The 16,627-nt window shown below is 42.2% G+C and overlaps 1 protein-coding gene across 1 annotated transcript; it reads right to left on the reverse strand.

The window, feature by feature from the left end:
• Window positions 1-1,623: 1,623 nt before the first annotated feature.
• On the reverse strand, window positions 1,624-12,937 carry trim35-12 (tripartite motif containing 35-12). The gene is made up of 6 exons (XM_060942491.1): window positions 12,368-12,937; window positions 6,360-6,455; window positions 5,674-5,904; window positions 3,180-3,202; window positions 2,967-3,085; window positions 1,624-2,260 (listed from the first exon to the last, which is right to left on the reverse strand). Exons 1-6 carry the CDS (start codon window positions 12,893-12,895, stop codon window positions 1,701-1,703), a joined length of 1,557 nt encoding a protein of 518 aa, XP_060798474.1. The 5' UTR covers window positions 12,896-12,937; the 3' UTR covers window positions 1,624-1,700.
• Window positions 12,938-16,627: the final 3,690 nt, after the last annotated feature.

Genomic DNA, 16,627 nt, shown 5'->3' on the forward strand with positions numbered 1-16,627 from the left:
GACCAAAGTAACAAAGGCTACCATCAGTAACACACTACGCCGCCAGGGACTCAAATCCTGCAGTGCCAGACGTGCCCCCCTGCTTAAGCCAGTACATGTCCAGGCCCGTCTGAAGCTTGCTAGAGAGCATTTGGATGATCCAGAAGAGGATTGGGAGAATGTAATATGGTCAGATGAAACCAAAATAGAACTTTTTGGTAAAAACTCAACTTGTCGTGTTTGGAGGAGAAAGAATGCTGAGTTACATCCAAAGAACACCATACCTACTATGAAGCACGGGGGTGGAAACATCATGCTTTGGGGCTGTTTTTCTGCAAAGGGACCAGGACGACTGATCCGTGTAAAGGAAAGAATGAATGGGGCCATGTATCGTGAGATTTTGAGTGAAAACCTCCTTCCATCAGCAAGGGCATTGAAGATGAAACGTGGCTGGGTCTTTCAGCATAACAATGATCCCAAACACACCACCCGGGCAACGAAGGAGTGGCTTCGTAAGAAGCCTTTCAAGGTCCTGGAGTGGTCTAGCCAGTCTCCAGATCTCAACCCCATAGAAAATCTTTGGAGGGGGTTGAAAGTCCGTGTTGCCCAGCGACAGCCCCAAAACATCACTGCTCTAGAGGAGATCTGCATGGAGGAATGGGCCAAAATACCAGCAACAGTGTGTGAAAACCTTGTGAAGACTTACAGAAAACGTTTGACCTCTGTCACTGCCAACAAAGGGTATATAACAAAGTATTGAGATGAACTTTTGTTATTGACCAAATACTTATTTTCCACCATAATTTGCAAATAAATTCTTTAAAAATCAGACAATGTGATTTTCTGGATTTTTTTTTCTCATTCTGTCTCTCATAGTTGAAGTGTACCTATGACGAAAATTACAGGCCTCTCTCATCTTTTTAAGTGGGAGAACTTGCACAATTGGTGACTGACTAAATACTTTTTTGCCCCACTGTATATAACTTGTACGATGTTGTAAAATACAGACACACTTTGCGTTTGATTTCCCCGCCCATCCAGTAAACAATGCACTCGTCGGCGATTACGGTCCCCAACCATTAGCAGAGTACCCCCACCGGCTACTTTTTTTTTTTTTTAAATACACGATTTACAAAAATGGTATTTTTGTGATCAAATGCGCAGAATTCCGCAAATCCACAGATTTTTCACAGCTCTGATTATTTCAAACAAAAATCATTTCTAACTTTGTCAATGACCATTTCTTATTCATTTTGCAATATTTCCTACTCAAACTAATTTCATTGGGGTTTTTTTCATGGGACACAAGGAAATTTCTAACTGACCCTAAACTTTTGAACGGTAATGAAAGGGCATTGAGCATTTTTTGGAATTCACGAGAAATAATTTTTTTAAACTATTTTACTTTTTGTATTTATATAATGTTTAAAGATGCAAGCAGGCATGAAGCAGACTTGGAGGAACAGTTCAACCAAAAGTAATTTAATTCAAAAATAATTTCTGCACAGGAACTATAAGGCTAACGCAGTTAACAACCGAATGAAATTTGAGCCTCGCACCAATTTAAAAAAAAAGTCATTCTGAACGACACTGTAGTTGTTACAAACATAATTATTTATTGTTTTTTACTCACAATATGAACAAAGCAAAATTTCCAGACCACTCGGAGTCTGATTACAATATACATGAAGTTTAATTTTAGCCAATCAGTGTAAACCCCGTCACCAGATGGCACTGTTCCACACAGCTACTTTAACTGAGCAGATCTTCAGAGGACCCGGGTTGCTGCCGTTGATGTTGGCGCCGGGACAGAAGAAAGGGAACATCCTCTCGGTGAAGTGCTCGTTGAAGGTGTAGATGGACGTCAGTTCCAGAGGGTTGGAGAAACTCACCTCGCCGGCCTCGTAATCCAGCTTCACCCTCACTCTCTCAAGATGGCCGCTCAGTTTCAGCCGGGTGGGCGGAGACGTCATGGCCGTGTAAAGGCCGTCCGACAGCGCGATGGTCCAGAAGCCTGCCTCTGGACCTCCTGAGACCTTCCCCTTCCTGGCTATGGATTCCTTCACTACTCCAATGACCCAGTCATTGTTGTCCTTCACCTCCACCTCCCAGGCGTGGCATCCCGAGTCGAAGCCCTCGGACCCGAGCACGAAGACAAAGTGGTCGAATCGCTCAGGGTTGTCTGGAAGCTTCTGCATTGAGCCACTGTTGCAGACCTGGGTCAGATTTTTGCTCAGCTTCAGGCACGGGTAGGCCGTGTTGGCGTCCAGAGTCACTGGGGCTAAGGAGTGGACACAGAATATTTTAGCGCTGTGCTAAAACCTTTCTCGGTGCTATGTATTAAAATTATTTGGGGTGGAGCTACACATGTACTCAATTTGTACTCCTATCATATCCTACTTGTCAATCCTCATCATTTCATATTGACCCAGGCAGCGTGTTGAGGTTTTCGAGCAATAAAATGGTTTAAGACGTCTGATATAACCTTAACGCACATCTTTTTAACATGTACCTTATTTCTATTTTTAAATCAAGACGAATAAAAGTGGTAGCTGCTCTTTATAAACAGTGGATACCAGATTTGAGGGGCGTGGCGACTGTACGAACAAGCTTGTACGGTTTGTGATGTCACAGGATAGCATCAACAGCTTGGAACCAATCACAGGTGTTTTATTGCTTTTATATGACAGCAATGTGGCAAAGATAATAAAATATTATAAACTAAATAACTACATCATACTTTTTATCCATTTACAGTTACATTTTAGCTCACGGAACATCCACAAAACAAGTTCGGTCCTCTCATCACTTACCGTACAACTTGCCCTGTTAGAGGAACAGATCAGAATGGATTTTGTTCATTCTGTTCAAAAAGGATTCATTAAACAGGTCATGAAATATTCAAGCTAATTATTTTGTCAGTAATGTTTCATCTAAAGACATGAACCCATGAAAATGTAACCCTGCGAGTGTGTGGAGAAGCTTACTGTGTTCCACCATGGACTGCATTTTCTCCCACAAGCTGAACTTCAGAGAGCTCACGTGTTTCGCCACGTTGATAAGAGCACCTGGAACTTTCTCTGGTTCCTTAAAGGTTAAGTGTGTCCTGCAATCACAATGGATTCACTGTGTAGATTCTGTAGTTTTATAATAAATGTAGGATAATTATAGACCAAGTTATGAGTCACGCACACACTAACCTCTTTTTTATATTTCTGTAGTGCTACAAAGGGAGGAAAAAAAACAGAAAAAGTAAAGCATCAGCATTATCCTTTGTTTACAGTCAGTAAAAAAAAATCTTCCTTTACACATTTAAAATGTGAAGATAGTCAAAAATAGTAAAATAATGAAAATGCACCAAATAAAAAATTACATTAAAAAATTATTATTACGATTAGAGTGGTGGTTACAATTAGACAGTCCATAATTAGACATTTTTTCAGATTTACCAATAAAAAACAATTTTACAAAAGGTGAGTTTCAGTTCCAACAGTTATTCTTGGTTAATTAATCAACCGGGAGACCCCCCTTCCCCCTCACCCTTTGATCTTGTTGTCTGATGACACAGCTCGTTACCCGAGATGGAATTTTTTTCAGCACGATCAGCAATTTTTCAGAAAACCCGGACGTTATCGTCGCAGGTAAGCATGGTGGAAAGATCATGGACATGTTTTTACTGATCAAATTCACCGATATTTCATGATCTCCTTGTCGAAACCTACTTTGTTTCTTACGCTTTCATCTGACAGCCGCCATTTTGTATCTAAATGTGCATTTGAGAAGTCGCATGAGGTGTCGATAATAGTGATCACTTTCACCGGTGTCCACCATTATCGACACCCTATGGAATTAAGTGATATTTACAACTGTTATGGATCGACCTTTGTGTAACATTGTTGAAGTAGATGAAGTACTTTAAAAAAAAATAAATAAAAGTGCTGTGATTTATAATAATTTTTTTCTGATCCATAACAGAATGGAATGTTTATAGAGTATTTGGAATCCGATTACAATAAATAGAATTAGACCAGAATTAAATTCCGACCATATAAAAAATTACATGCTGAAAATATTCTGATTTTTCTATTCCATTCAGAAAATTTTGTTTTTTGCAGTGTGTTGTAAATATCTACCACATATTACAATATCAGCAGACATTTTATATTTTGGTTCGAGGAATGACATGCGACCTTTGACCTGGATTTCCATGTGGTTACAGTGTCGATTCCCTGTTGATATTTATTGGTAAACGACAAAACTAGAAATTAATACAAACAACAACGAATGAGTAACAAAATGTGATCTACAAAAATACTTAGAAAGTGGAACAGAAAGATTTTCTGACGCAGGTTAAACATTATCAGCTCATTTGTTTACAATCATTAGAATTACTTCCTCATTTACGTAAACACCGACATCCATATATTTATAAAAAAGATATTTTGTACTAAATACAAGTCTATGGAAAACACATTTTAAATAAAATCTGTTTTGTTAACTTAACCTCCTAAGGCCCAAGCTGTTTTTTTACATGCATTTTTTATTTCTCTTTGCTATTTGGGCTCATTAGAACCTGATTAGAATAAAAACTAAGCATCATATTTTGATAAGATTTACTTTTAGAGAAAAAGTATGTCCACATATGTGGATTCTTGTTCCGAATTTCTAAAAAGTGCTGTCCACACGTGACCGCTAAGCCCTAGGAGGTTAATACCACATACCAATTTTTTTTTATAAATAATTATCTGGGTGTCGATAATTGTGGAACGGTGTCACGTGATCTGAAACACTAAGTAATCGGGAATCAAATCTCTCTTTTTCCAGTGGAAGTTTGAGTAATTATTCATGCACAATTTACGTATTGAAAGTCTTTTCTACTTTTGCAACAACCAAAAGATGGTTAATGTGTCAATAACTGTAGCTGCCGCTCTATTATTATTACCACCACCACCACCACCTAAAAATGGGTTTTTAAAAAATAAGAAGAAAAATCACAAGTATTACGTATAATCATTATTATATTATCAAGTAATCATAAGTAGTATGTGCTTGGCCCCATAATACTAATAAAATTTCATTTATATACATTTAAAACGTGAAGATAAAAAAACCCCTCAAAAATAAATAATAAAATAATGAAAGTGCACCAAAGAAAATAAATGACAAGAAAAAAGTGTTAAAAAAAAGAAAAATCATATCAAATATAAGTGACGAAAGCAATATGTGCTTCGCCCCATTATTATTTTTATTATTATAAATTTTTAAAAACTTCATTTATACATTAAATGTGAAGATAAAAAAACAAAGTCAAAAATAAATAGCAAAATAATTAAAATGCACTGAATAAAATGACAGAAAAATAATAAATAACTTCATTTATACATTTAAAATGTGAAGCTCAAAAACAAAAATGTTAAAAATAAATAGTAAAATACTGAAAATGCACCAAATAAAATAAGTGACAGAAAAAAATAACATATTAAAAAAATTAAGAACCAAAATGTGTTTTTAAAAAAAATAAGAAAAATCATATCAAATGCAAGTGACTTATAAGTAGTATGTGCTTGGTCCCAATAATAATAATACATTATTATTATTATTATTATTATTAAAAGTAAAATAAGCTAGTTAAATTCTAAAGAGAAACATCTTTTCTAGAAAATAAAAATACAAAATAATTAAAATTTCCCACACCTGCAGGAACACAGAGTCGATGTTGGCGATTTCGTCGTCTACAGTTCTGACCAAGTGAGAGAAGGTCAGAATATCGCGCGAGAGGTTGTCTGTGCTTTTCTTCATTAGAAGCAACTTCTCGTCCTCTTCCTGAGCCAGGAGAGCGATCCTCACCAGCTCCTGTTTCTCCAGGAACTTTCTGATCTCGGTAAACTCCTCTCGGATCTGTTTCTCTGTCTGCTGTCTTTGGTTCTGTCCAAACAAACATCACAAAAAAATTATATAACATGAGATTGTCTTTTTATTCATATGTTCAATTGATGATTTTCTTTCTAATCAGTGTTTAAACCTCTTAAATTCTGGGATGCGTCAGGTTTTGTAGTGTTTAATGTCAAGTTCTATCTAGTTCTGGTCTTTGAACAAACCTGAAAAGCATTTCTTGGCTAATTCGTTGTTGATTTGTCCAAGAATCCTTCACAAGTTTCACAAACAAATCCTAGAAAGCTGTATAACTCCTGTGGAAGCTATCCTGACATCACTGTATTTTGCCTAAAATGCCTTTAGAAATTCTAGCAAACTGCAGTTAAGGTGCAAGTCACTGTGAATTTGTTGCAATTGTTTTTTTTTCTGTTCATGGCCAGCTCTCACTGTGAAACCAGGCTTAAGTTCACATGTCCTGGAAAATTCTGCCTGCTGTTTATCGTTACCTTGATGTGTAGAGTGATGTCATCGTGCTCCTGCTTGGCCTCGTAAAGCCGACGGAGATTTTTCTTCATCGGCACCAGCTCCTTCTTTAACTCCGCCTAAACAAGAGGAGCACAGAAACACAACTACGCTTTGTTAACCACTAAAGCAGGGGAGGAATTAAAAAACAGTTTAATATAACATCAGTTTAATATAAAAAGAAAACAGTATTGCTGTTTTAAAGCAATTTAGTTAACGCTTTACATGAGGGAGATTTCTAGGAAAATATTTCATGTAATTCACCTCCAAACCACTTGGTGGCAGAATGGAGAAAGTGCAAATCTACAGCCTTCATCTGACCGCTACTGATTGCAGTGGGTGAAGGCTAACAGATGCTACTTGTGAGACATGTGAAGTGAACTGCTCCGAATGCTGGGTCACACACTCCGCTGTAAGCGCTATCTGCCCTCTTCCACATACATGAGCTCACAAATGTCTACAGTTGGCTAGTGTCATTATGTAAAGAGACCACAGTGCCATTCCTCACAGCCAGTGTTGCTTGGCTTAATGGGAAAATCAAACTCGACACTGGTCACAACATTGTCAAATTCCTTCCTTCACCATTCTTGGCATTGCTGTGGCATTTTCAGGAATGGGATTCGAACTTATGATCTCTAGACAATAGGGTGAATGTTTTTCTGTTACGACCGCGAGAACACCCAATCTCCCGGTCGAGAGGTGGACACGCTAACCACTAGGCCAGCTCACAATCCCTACCGGAGAGTACGGCCAATTTTGCTCTCTTAGACTCCTGGGCTCTCCTGGATGGCTGTGGCCTTGTCAGGAATGGGATTCGAACTTATGATAACCACAAGAGTTGGCAGTAGGTACCATTTTTATGATGATCCTTGGTATGACACGACTGCAAGAACTCACAGTCTCCTGGTCGAGAGGTAGACACGCTAACCACTAGGCCAGCTCGCGGTCCCTACCTGAGAGTACAGCCAGTTTTGCTCTCTTAGACTCCTGGCCTCTCCTGGATGGCTGTGGCATTGTCAGGAATGGGAGTCGAACTTATGATCTCCAGACAACAGGGTGAATGCTTTTCTGTTGCACCACCATTCTTCGATGTATACATGACCTCATTTTTATGACTGATGCCGAATTTTTGGATCACTAAAATGAGCCAATTTAAAGAAAAAACGTTTGACTAGAGACAGCAAATGTCCATGTGGAACTATGGGATGTTTAACAAGAGGTTTGGCCAGGCTTGTCCTTATAGACCATCTGGCATATCACCACTTTCAAGCCAAGATGGCAGAAGGTTAACAGATTAACTTATTTGTTTAGAAGATGCTTTTATTCAAGTGTAGGTTGGCAGTACTGGGATTTGATCTGAAAACCTTCAAATCAGTCATCCTTATTTCCTTTAAAACACGTTTTAACTTTTTTGGATTTAATTTAAATCTTGTTGAATTCTCACCTTCCAGTTTGGTCTCCAAATCACGTGACCCCTACTAGTGTGAAGGTGCTTCCCCTGAGGCACTTCAGAAAGCACTATTCACACACTTCCACATGCAGGAGCTCACAAACACCCGTGATTGGGGAAAGAGAGTGTGAAGGCCACCCCTCCTTACCTGGTTGTCCCTCCCATGCCCAATCTCTGATCTATAGCCCTTGGCCTCTCGCCTATTATATAGCTACAGTTACAGTGGTGGGGGGGCTGGTCCTCTGGTAACCATAAGAGTTGGCAGTAGATACCATTATTATGATGGTCCTTGGTATGACGCGACCATGAGAACTCTCAATCTCCCGGTCGAGAGGTGGACACACTAACCACTAGGCCAGCTCGCAGTCCCTACCTGAGAGTATGGCCAATTTTGCTCTCTTAGACTCCTGGCCTTTCCTGGATGGCTGTGGCATTGTCAGGAATGGGATTCAAACTTATGATCTCCAGACGACAGGGTGAATGCTTTTCTGTTGCACCACTCGAAAGCTTGTTTTAAGTTTTAACATCTGAAACCAGCTGTTCACACAAGGGATCACATTTATTCCTAAATAACATTTTTGCTGTATAGATTCCTTGCACATCGTAGTTCGAAAATAGGGTTATGTTCCAAATTTCAGTTCTTTTTTTCTGAAGTATGAAGGTGTTCATTTGATGTCTATATTAATAAATTTCAGTCTAAGAACATTCTATTTAAAAAGCAAGATGCAACAAGACGTTTTCTTTTTCCTTTTTTACTATTACCACCCAAGTATAAACTTGAGTGCCTTAAGGGTTCTTTGGACAGCTATGGGTTTATCGTTTCCATTCAGTTCTACTCAGAACCCTCTCTAAAAGAGACCCTTGTCTACACAGGGTTACATGTTGATTGTTTAAAGGTTCTCCCAGAAGAACACTTCAGCATTCTAGATGCCAAAAATGCTCTAAATCATCTTTAAAATCAATGGTAAATAATTGATTATGTTTCTGGAATTAAGGTACAGTGTAACCTCTTTTCGACCAACAAGGAACGGGTTCCTGAACTGGTTCCGTTCAGGATTCTTTGAACCTTGGTGCCAGCGAGTGAACCAGCCCACATTTTAACCAGTTTCGAGTGGAACGGTTGTAATCAAGGATGAATGGAGGGCATGGCACAATTCACACTGGGAGTATAAACAGTAGTCGCAAGATGGCGGAGCGCATCGATTACCTCCGAGCTTTTATTCCATTATTACAGATATTTGTTTTCGGTCCATTTTGTTTCTCAAGATGTATCCCTTTTTTGTTGCGTCCTCAATCACTGTGCTCTGCTTCCTCTCCAAACTCATGACACGCCCACTGATGTCATCACAGTTCATGCTGGAAAAGCCAGCTATATTTTGGTTTCAGATGGGAAACGACTTTTCAGATTCCGAACCAATTTATTTTTGGTCGAAATGCTCTGAACGGTTCAAAATTTGGCGCGAGATCCAGAACGGAACCCGTTCCCTGTTGGTTGAAAAAAGTGGTACGATTGTTTTAAAACTCTAAACATAAAGCCTGATTCATTTGCTGTACTAAAAACATTAATACTGTGATTCTACAGCAACGAGAGCTCCTGTAAACACCTTTACCTCCAATGTGTTCAGTGTGTTTTGCGTTAAACTTTTCACCTTGTTGTGAACACACACTGTGCTGGAATGGGGGATGGATACACACCACATCACGTGCTGAAGGCATGCAGGCTGCATTCTCAATTTTCTCGATTCTGATTGGTCAGAAGGAGTTGATTCATTTTCAATAACAGCAGATCTGACAGTAGTGCTGTTCCAAATCACGGGTTTATACTCACACAATCGTTTTAATACATTAGCATTTCTATAGTAACAGCTTACACATGGTGGATGCTAAACGTAAATGGATGTTAAACAGGAAAAAAAAGTTTACTGTAAGGAGACACCTTAACAGTCAGAGGCAAAGGTGTAAAGTTCTCCGACATTTTCATGATGGACTTACCTTCAAGAAATAAACACCTGACACAGTATGGGAGGGACTGTTTATAGCTGCTATAATATAACTGATAACTAACTTGTTTTGTAAACAGATTAAAAAAACCAATGTATCATACTTTAAAAATATATATATTGTTAGCAAATTGCTGTGGTATAAGAGGAATAAAACATGTTAGGATGTGGAGTTGAAGGAAAATACTCAACTTCAGGATCATAATAATAACTGCTACATCACATGGATTATTTTCCTCAAACAGCATGACATGGAGTGTTTTATTCAAACCCTTACAGAACTTTTTTTTTTGGTTTGGCAAACTGATTTAATTTATTAAAAAAATGTATTTATGAAGTATGTATTGTTTTATTCTATTCACATTCACTGGATATGAGCAATCGCGCGCTCTGATTGGCTAGTCTACTACAAGGCTATCAGCTCATATACCGTGAGTAGAAAAAAACAAAATGGCAGAGCGTGTTGCTGAACCAACCGAAGACAAAATAAAAAAACTACTCGAAAACAAAACCCCAAAAAATAAAAAAAATAAAAACATGGAATGAAAGTATTTGATGGTAAGAATGTATCTTTTTTTTAAAGAATTATCACATTTTTCACAAATTGCTCCTGTCATTTCACCAGGTTTGTTTACATTCTTCACCTTTCTCGTCTCGTCTCGTCTTCTTCCGCTTATCCGGGGCCGGGTCGCGGAGGCAGCAGTCTAAGCATGGAAGCCCAAACTTCCCTTTCCCCAGACACTTCGGCCAGCTCCTCGGGAAGAACACCGAGGCGTTCCCAGGCCAGCCGAGAGACATAGTCCCTCCAGCGTGTCCTGGGTCTTCCCCGGGGCCTCCTCCCGGGGGGACATGCCTGGAACACCTCCCCAGGGAGGCGTCCAGGAGGCATCCGAAAAAGATGCCCGAGCCACCTCAGCTGGTTCCTCTCGATGTGGAGGAGCAGCGGCTCTACTCCGAGCTCCTCCCGAGTGACTGTGCTTCTCACCCTATCTCTAAGGGAGCGCCCAGCCACCCTGCGAAGGAAACTCATTTCAGCCGCTTGTATCCGCGATCTTGTTCTTTCTGTCATTACCCAAAGCTCATGACCATTCTTCACCTTTAAGCATTAAAATTTGTTGAATTTTTTTAGACTGGTTCAAAAGCTCAAAGCAGTTTGAAAATTACAGAACTGAAATGTCCAAGGAAGAATTAAATAAATGTCTAAAGTTATTCTATACCTCGGCACGACAGTGAGACGGCACTTTCTACAAAAAAAGAAGACTAAAGTCAATTCATGCCGCCATCAAAAGATTTTTAAGAAGAACGCCTAAGCAGAAATGATTTTGTCTGATGGTTTGTATAAAGTTTTTATTTATTAAATTTGCAAAAAATAAAAATAAAATGCTCGGTTTCTCAAAACAGTTATTCCACTCAATTTTGTTGTACGTGGCTTATAGCGCCATCAGCTCATGTATGACTCGATTTCGTGGAATAATTGTTAAATATTTAAAGACAAATGCTGGTTTCATTTTATTTGATGTTCTTAATTATATTATTGCTGTTTAATACTGTTATTTGAATGAAATTTTGGACTTCATTTCCCCCTTGAGTTTTCTTTTCCCTTCAAAATGCATCTATGAGACTGATAACTTAAAGGAGAACTGAAGTTATTTTTAAACTTGCTTTATTTCTTAATTAACGTGTTATTCAATTACGTTTTCGGTTTTAGTAACCTTATATCATGACTCGTATTGGCAACTAATTGCAATTAAATATTATACTTATCGGCCTATTCGGTTTTTAGCTATGTTGAATTTAGTTCGTTTGGTCCACGGCAGGCGTCGCTTATCCACGCGATCTTCACAAGACTTGTGCGAGACTTCGAAGCGTGAAGTGTCAGCCAGGTGTCAGCGCTGCCATTTTGAAAACTGTTTTCCAAATGAAGTATTGCACAAAAACGAGTTTAAATGACGATTACTGCCTACTTTTTTCAAACTTTCCTGATTGCTATCAAAACAAACAAAACTTCCGGCTTGATCACATCAGCATTCGAAAGAGGGCGCGCACATCTTTTGACAACGTTGGCAGATGTCGGTCGCTTTGATTTCCGCTGTACGTTTTACTTCTGTCCTACGATGTCTCGCACAGGTCTCAACAAATCTCGTTTACGGCCATCGCTTTGACATATAGACTGATATATTACAGAGCATATTTCAAACACTTATAACTTGCTATAGCAGTGACAAAATAGCGATCAAAAATGCATTCCGATATTTAATAAAATGAGATAAATAGAATTTTGATAATAAAAAATTTGCCTTCAGTTCCCCTTTAAACAAAATACGAGTTAAAATGCAGGTTTTTTTTAACCTTCTAATTAAAAATGTTTGTAGTTGCCCAATTACAAAGCCTGGCCTTTGATTAATCTGATGCGCTGCTGTTGGATTTATACCCTTCTACACAGCTGACATTAAGAGTGGGGTCACATCCTGTTGTTCCACATGTTAGAATAAAGGTCAGTGTTGTAGGGGCTAATTTTGGTCGCCCAGCAAGTGAAACTCACCTTAAGGTCGTGTGCTGCTTCTTCTATGGGACACACTCGGTGGCCTTGGTGCTTCTTGGAAGTGTGACACACGCAGCACAGCAGCTCCTCGTCGTCATGGCAGAAGAGTTTGAGCGGCTCTCTGTGGGTGGGACACAGCTCTAACGGCCTGGCGGTGGGGCCCGGTGACGAAGGTGGTGTGGTGGTCAGTTCTTTCTGCTCCTGCACCAGAGTTTCACACACGTTCTTGAGCACGAGGCTGACTGTGGGCTCGGTGAGCGAGCACCTCCTCCTGCACATGGGACACTCACGCTTGGACGCCTTCTTGCTCCAGAACTGGCTCAGGCAGGTGCGACAGAAGCTGTGACTGCAGCGCAGGACCACGGGGTCATCGAAGATCTCGCAGCACACGGGACATGACAGCTGGTCCTCCACGACTGAGCGGGAGCTCGAGGTCAGAGCTCGGGGACGTAGAACCGCCGCCACTTTAGGGTTCAGGAGCATGCCGTCTTTCCCAGGCTGAGAGCAAGCTCTGGGTCGTAAAGGCATCGCTCAGTAGGATGGACTCACTTGTCCACAAACTCGTGTGTGTCTCCAAGCACACCAGAAGAACGAGTAAAACATCACCCTTTCTAAGTAACACAGCTGCCTTTTATAGACTCATCATCCACTATTCAACTCAGCATGACGCGTTTTGCGTCATTCGGAGAGAAAACAACCAGCACTTGGCGAATGGGTGAGATGTTTACAGTAAACAGCACTGTTTTGGAGACTCGGCTGCTCTTTGCTCAGGGTATCATCCAGAACATGCAGACACAGCCATCTTACACAAGCACAAGTCAATATAAAAAGTAATAATAATAATAATAATAATAATAATCTTATGTTTACACACAAAAAAAATTGAATTTTGGCAACACTTATTTTTATACGAGATGTATGCAAGCATCTCGTATACATCTCGTATAAAAGTGTTGCCAAAATTTAATTTTTTTTTGTGTGTAAACATATCAAGATTAATATTTTTATTATTATTTTATTTATTTATTTTTGTTATACGAGATGTATGCAAGCAAGGGCTGGACTCTCCACTTCTCTGGAGTTGTCCATGGTGAATGGCGGTGTGCTGGTGTGGGCTTGCTTATAGCTCCCCAGCTCAGCTGCCATGTGTTGGAGTTTACCCCAGTGAACAAGAGGGTCGCCTCTCTGCGCCTTAGGATTGGGGAGAGGGCTCTTGCTGCTGTTTGTGCCTACGGGCCGAATAGCAGTATAGAGTATCCGGCCTTCTTGAAGTTCCTGGGAGAGGTACTGAGAGGTGCTCAGACTGGGGACTCCATTGTTCTACGGGGGGACTTCTACACATGTGTGCGACGACAGTGACACCTGGAGGGGCATGATTGGGAGGAACGGCCTCCCCGATCTGAACCCGAGTGGTGTTTTGTTATTGGACTTCTGTGCTAGTCATGGTTTGTCCATAACGAACACCATGTTCGAGCATAGGGGTGTCCATAAGTGCACGTGGCACCAGGACACCTTAGGTCGGACATCAATGATCGACTTTGTTGTCATTTCATCGGATCTCCGGCCCTATGTCTTGGACACTCAGGTGAAGAGAGGGGCTGAGCTGTCAACTGATCACCACCTGGTGGTGAGTTGGATCTGCTGGCGGAGGAGGAAAGCCAGACAGACCTGGCAGGCCCAAATGTATGGTGAGGGTCTGCTGAGAATGTCTGGCCGAGCACTCTGTCGGGGAGGTCTTTAACTCCCACCTCCGGGAGAGCTTCTCCCAGCTTCCAAGGGAGGTGGGGGACATTGAGTCTGAGTGGACCATGTTCTCTGCCTCCATTGTCAACATGGCTGTTCGGAGCCGTGGCCGCAAGGTCTCCAGTGCCTGTCGTGGTGGCAATCCCCGAACCCGGTGGTGGACACCGGAAGTAAGGGATGCCTTCAAGCTGAAGGAGTCCTATCGGGCCATGTTGGCCTCCGGGACTCCTGAGGCAGCTGATGGGTATCAGCAGGCCAGGTGTGCCACAGCTCGGACAGTTGCGGAAGCAAAAACTCGGAACTGGGAGGAGTTCGGTGAGGCCATGGAGGAGGACTATCGGTCAGCCTCGAAGAAATTCTGGCAAACCGTCCGGCGCCTCAGGAGGGGGAAGCAGTACTCTGCCAACACTGTTTACAGTGCGGGTGGGGAGCTGTTGACCTCGACTGGGGATATTGTCAGGCGGTGGAAGGAATACTTCAAGGATCTCCTCAATCCCATGGTCACGTCTTCCATTGAGGAAGCGGAGGCTGATGACTCAGAGGTGGCTTCGTCCATTACCCAAGCCGAAATCACTGAGGTGGTTAGTAAGCTCCTTGGTGGCAAGGCACCAGGGGTGGATGAGATCCGCCCCGAGTATCTCAAGTCTCTGGATGTTGTGGGGCTGTCTTGGCTGACACGCCTTTGCAGCATCATGTGGCGGTTGGGGACAGTGCCTCTGGAGTGGCAGACTGGGGTGGTGGTCCCTCTTTTTAAGAAAGGGGACCGGAGAGTGTGCTCCAATTATAGGGGAATCACACTTCTCAGCCTCCCAGGGAAGGTTTACTCCAGGGTACTGGAGAGGAGAATTCGGCCAATAGTCAAACCTCGGATCCAGGAGGAACAATGCAGTTTTAGTCCTGGTCGTGGAACACTGGACCAGCTCTATACCCTTCATAGGGTGCTCGAGGGTTCATGGGAGTTTGCCCAACCAGTCCGCATGTGCTTTGTGGATTTGGAGAAGGCATTCGACCGTGTCCCTTGTGGTATTCTGTGGGGGGTGCTTTGGGAGTATGGGGTTCGGGGCTCTTTGCTAAGGGCTGTCCGGTCCCTGTACGAATGGAGCAGGAGTCTGGTTTGCATTGTCGGCAGTAAGTCAGACCTGTTCCCATTGCATGTTGGACTCCGGCAGGGCTGCCCTTTGTCACCGGTTCTGTTCTTAATCTTTATGGACAGAATTTCTAGGTGCAGCCAGGGGCCGGAAGGAATCCTGTTTGGGAACCACAGGATTTCATCTCTGCTTTTCGCAGATGATGTTGTCCTGTTGGCTTCTTCAAACCAGGACTTTCAGCATGCAATGGAGCGGTTTGCAGTCGAGTGTGAAGCAGCTGGGATGAGAATCAGCACCTCCAAGTCAGAGGCCATGGTTCTCGACCGGAAAAGGGTGGCTTGCCCTCTCCAGGTTGGTGAAGTCCTGCCTCAAGTGGAGGAGTTTAAGTATCTCAGGATCTTGTTCACGAGTGAGGGAAGGATGGAGCATGAGATCGGCAGGCGGATCGGTGCAGCCTCTGCAGTGATGCGGTCGCTTTACCAGTCCGTCGTGGTGAAGAAGGAGCTGAGCCAAAAGGCAAAGCTCTCGATTTACCGGTCGATCTACGTTCCGACTCTCACCTATGGTCATGAGCTTTGGGTAATGACCAAAAGAACAAGATTGCGGATACAAGCGGCCGAAATGAGTTTCCTTCGCAGGGTGCCTGGGCGCTCCCTTAGAGATAGGGTGAGAAGCACAGTCACTCAGGAGGAGCTCGGAGTAGAGCCGCTGCTCCTCCACATCGAGAGGAATCAGCTGAGGTGGCTTGGGCATCTCTTTCGGATGCCTCCTAGACACCTCCCTGGGGAGGTGTTCCAGGCATGTCCCCCCGGGAGGAGGCCCCAGGGAAGACCCAGGACACACCGGAGGGACTGTGTCTCTCGGCTGGCCTGGGAACGCCTCGGTGTTCTTCCCGAGGAGCTGGCAGAGGTGTTTGGGAAAAGGGAAGTTTGGGCTTCCATGCTTAGACTGCTGCCTCCGCGACCCGACCCCGGATAAGCGGAAGATGATGAGACGAGATGTATGCAAGCGTAAGAAACATGGTTGAGCTTTTTCAGTAGAATTTTGCTTGTTAGCAGGTTCAGTAACCTGGTGCAGATCTAACGATAAGACTAATAAAAGCTTGCATCGGGGCTCTAAAGCCATCTGATGCTAAAAAGGTCACTTTATAACTTTACATATGTGATTATAGAGAAATATAGTGATGTATGAAGTAGGAGAGACTCTGATTTTGAAATACAGTAAGTAATTAAAGCCACTAGTGGCCTTGACGGGCCCTCGCACGTGTGGTTCCGCAACCCAAGACATTCCGCCACCCAACAAAACAGTCACGTCATATATTCATCAAATGTTCAAAGGTGATGTGCATGTTGCAAATGCCATGACTGCTTGATGGATGAGAGATAGACAGACAAAGACTGTGTGTGTGTGTGTGTGTGTGTGTGTGTGT

Source organism: Neoarius graeffei, chromosome 16, assembly GCF_027579695.1.
Source record: "Neoarius graeffei isolate fNeoGra1 chromosome 16, fNeoGra1.pri, whole genome shotgun sequence".
NCBI classification, from domain to species: domain Eukaryota; kingdom Metazoa; phylum Chordata; class Actinopteri; order Siluriformes; family Ariidae; genus Neoarius; species Neoarius graeffei.